General features: G+C 36.5%; 1 protein-coding gene across 1 annotated transcript; it reads left to right on the forward strand.

Annotated features, from left to right (window-relative positions):
• The first annotated feature begins 635 nt into the window (after window positions 1-635).
• Window positions 636-2,925, forward strand: LOC118332904 (cytochrome b ascorbate-dependent protein 3-like). Its single transcript, XM_035668338.1, has 5 exons — window positions 636-822; window positions 1,938-2,146; window positions 2,262-2,416; window positions 2,593-2,740; window positions 2,899-2,925. The coding sequence occupies exons 1-5, from the start codon at window positions 636-638 to the stop codon at window positions 2,923-2,925; spliced, it is 726 nt and encodes a 241-aa protein (XP_035524231.1).
• The last annotated feature ends 913 nt before the right edge of the window (window positions 2,926-3,838 follow it).

Below are 3,838 nucleotides of genomic sequence, written 5' to 3' on the forward strand. Positions count from 1 at the left end.
TACTGCAGAGCTTCAGTTACTAATTAAGATTTTTCATACATACTGTATAATTAATATATTCAATTATAATGTATGTTTCCCTGCTTATATCTCATTATTCGCTAGTCTATATTTGAGTCTTAAGCCTGCAATTACAACATTCAAAATAATTCTAGTGCACCCTATACTTTATTGTTCATTTGGATTAAAAACAGGTTGAAATGCTCTTCCTCCACTCGTTCAAGAAAATTTATTTAATTTATTATAAATTAATTAGGACCTAAACTATGGCCATAATGGCTATTATAAGTTTGGGGATTTACGCTGTTAGAGACAGAACTGACCAACAATATATAACAGCTACTGTACAGCCTACACTTACACATGAGTATATCAGTAAAATAATCTACATATGAAATTGGCTGTTCTACAGTAATATTACTTTTTAAACTAAATTCTTCTTAAATATATAAGATACACTTTTGTCTAAGTAACATTTCTAATGCTTGTAATATCTGGATCAGACAAAGACTGTACTTTTTTTACACTGTTTAATTACTTTTACTCAAGTAAATTATCTTTTTTAATCATTCAGACACTCACATAAACTCACCATGTTCTATATATGACATCTCCCTCCCAAACTCACAGGTACGATGAGGCCGTCTGTGTTTTTCTACCTCACCTACGCACTGTGTGTGTGTTTGGGCCTGTTCTGTCTGCTGTTTGTGACGTACTGGAACTCCCACTGGAGAGGTGGTTTCTCCTGGGATGGCTCAGCTCTGCAGTTCAACTGGCATCCTGTCCTCATGGTGTCTGGGCTGGTGGTTCTGTATGGCAACGGTAGGTTACTAACAGTCAGGCAATAAATCCTCTCTGCGTGAAGGTTATAATGTTTTTTCTTTTTAATGAAACTGTTTCAGAGAGGTGTTGATTCAGTCGTATGATCAGTTTGGAGGATGCAGTTGGTAGTTTACAGAGAGATATCTTTAAATTAAATGCAACCAGGACTTTTATGATTAAATATACCCCAATATCTTGGATCATTTGTCAACCACTGACCATACAAAGAAATAATATTTGCCTTAAAGGTCATTTTTACAGATATCGATCAGTTATTTGTCAACTCCTCGTTATATTGAAATGTGAAAACAGTTCAATATCTCCATCTTCTGTCGCTCTGAAGGGAGAAAATAAACCAGATTCTGTCATTGGGGTTATCTTGGATTGAGACTTAAAATCTTTAATAGAAAGGCTGTGTTATTGATTGGAAGTGTGGTATTTGAAAGATATGGGCATTTTGTCAGGCAGAAAGAGTCAAAGGAGAACAAAAGATGCTTCTGTGCTGCATTATGACTACTTTAGGATCCAGTGTGTGTGAAGCTTTTTCTGTTACTTGTGAGTCCCCCAACATAACTAATTGTAGCTCTAAATTACTGGAGTATCCCTTCAACGTTTCTGGGGCAAAAACTCTTGAAAATGTTTATTAACAGCTATATTTCAGTTCATTTTTGTGTAGATACAGGGATGGATTAATACATTGCACAAATCTATTGCACCGTTATGAATGAATTGATTTCCAGCAATTGATCAGGGTTTTGTTTAGTAGTGAATCATCATTCCTCGTAGATGTCTCAGCTGAAATGATTTTTCACTGTGGCTGACTGAGCCTGAAAATACTGTCACTCAATGAAACTGCTGAAAACTAGTGGATTTGGTTATTATTTTAATAATAATCTATGCAGACACTGAACACATTAATTTTTTCACTGGATGAGTGCATAAACTAGATGATTTGAATGTGAAACGTAAGTGAAAATATCCTCTGACTTTTCAGTTTTAAAACTGTAAAATGACAGTGCCAATATCAAGTAATTATTTAGCAATTTCAATGAAAAGCAAAAAATAGCAAATGATTACAAATGCACTGTCTGCCTTATTTATTCCTCAACTTGCAGCGGCCGTTGTGTATCGCGCACCATTCACCTGGAAGCAGAAGAAGAACACCTGGAAACTGGTTCATGCTGGACTGATGCTTTTGGCTCTGTTTCTGTCCGTCTTGGGCCTGTGTGCCGTGTTTGACTTCCACAGTGGTTCCCACATCCCTGATCTGTACTCTCTGCACAGCTGGGTGGGGCTCTGTACTGTGGTAATGTTTACATTCCAGGTATGGATAACAGATATGAACCTCCTGTTGTTCATATGAAATGTTTAATTATGAATTATTCTGTAAGAAAACACTGAATCCTTCCCTTGTTGTCATTTCACCATGCTGCTAATAGTGGGTCCTTGGCCTGGCTGGCTTCTTGTTTCCTTGTTCTACAATGTGGTTCCGTAGCACCCTGAAACCAGTCCATATCTGGATGGGAAAAGCCATCTTGGTCCTCAGTCTGACCTCCTGCATCAGTGGTATCAATGAGAAACTGCTACTTACTCTGTAAGAGCTCAAATATCTAACTGATCACAACACAGCCAATATCACACATAATTTTACACACACATTAAAAAAAGTGTGATGCAGAAGTTGCACTATAAATCAGTCAGCCAAAAAATCAACCATTTACAAAACTGAACCCATGAACTTAATTTCTCTGTCTGTTGTAGTAACGGAAGCAGCGGTGAACCTTATAACTCACTGCCTGTGGAAGCAAAGTTTGCTAATTCCCTCGGCATCCTCACTGTGGCCTTTGGATTGGTTGTCTTTGGCATCTTGTCTAGAAACAAATGGCAGCGGCCGGACACAGATAGTGAAAGTGTTCACGTAAGTATGGATGCCTCAACAATGATCAGATCATTCTTTTGGTTTGAACTGATATAGACGTGAATTACATATTTGATTTCCTCACTGGGATAAAATGTGTTGTTTTGTATTTTAATTCTCTGGGTGAATTGATATTCTAGATGTCATTTTAATTACAGCTTCTGCCCAATGAAGACAGCACATGAGAACACTGGAGACACTGCAGAAAGAAGACATCAATTTGCCACTTAAAATACACATAATACACAGGTTTTCATTCCAGTTAGATGGAAACTGCATTGGATTTCATTGATTAAAGGTGCAATATGTAAAACATTTAGTTCAAAACATTCAAGAAGTAGAACTAAAATTATCGACAAAATGTGAAGAAATAACAGTTTTGATGTTATGTAAAGACGTTTATGTAGGTTGTCGTGTTGCAGAGATACAGTATCTACAGAAGTTAGCATGCTAAGCAGCTAGCTTCGGCCCCTCCTGTCAGAGTCAGCTAATAGGACTCATGCTCCCTCCCATTCGTTTAAAGCTATTTGACAGGGGGCTAATCCTTAGGCTACATATTTCACCTTTAACATGTGTACAAAAGATATAAGAAAGCCATGTTTTTGTTGTTTAAAATCAACGATTTAGTTTTAATGCTGTTCAAAGTTTTGTTGAAAGTACAAATCCTTGTGGTTGGCAGTATTAAAGGCAGATGGACTTTCATTATTTGTTCTTCTTTGTAGCTTGATGTATGATGACCTTAAGCAACATTTGGTGAATCAAGGTTCTTTCTCTTATACAGAGCTGCATTTTAAATAATTAGGTTAGGATACATGATTAGTATTTCTAATGTTAAACACTCTACCATTTGGTTTGTTATACAGGTTGAGACAATATTGGAAAGTGAATGAATAAATTGACCCAAAGAGTTACAGCCTACAACAGCTAAAATGTTAATTGAATTTCAAGAAAATTGAATTATTTAGTTCTGGTCAACACCATGCCCTCACAGAGATTATACGCACAAAATAAACAATCATTAAATTATAAAAAGAACGAAAAGAAGCAACAAAATACACTTTGCTGGCTACTCTGAGTTGTTTCACTGTATGACCACCT

This window comes from Morone saxatilis, unplaced genomic scaffold (genome assembly GCF_004916995.1).
Source record: "Morone saxatilis isolate NCDOM2014 unplaced genomic scaffold, NCSU_SB_2.0 Contig21, whole genome shotgun sequence".
Lineage (NCBI taxonomy): Eukaryota > Metazoa > Chordata > Actinopteri > Moronidae > Morone > Morone saxatilis.

Coding starts and splice junctions, on each gene's coding strand:
- LOC118332904 (XM_035668338.1), top strand. CDS start 636: ATGAGGCCGTCTGTGTTTTTCTACCTCACCTACGCACTGTGTGTGTGT. Junction 823..1,937: donor GGTGGTTCTGTATGGCAACG/GTAGGTTACTAA, acceptor CTCAACTTGCAG/CGGCCGTTGTGTATCGCGCA. Junction 2,417..2,592: donor GAGAAACTGCTACTTACTCT/GTAAGAGCTCAA, acceptor TAGTAACGGAAG/CAGCGGTGAACCTTATAACT.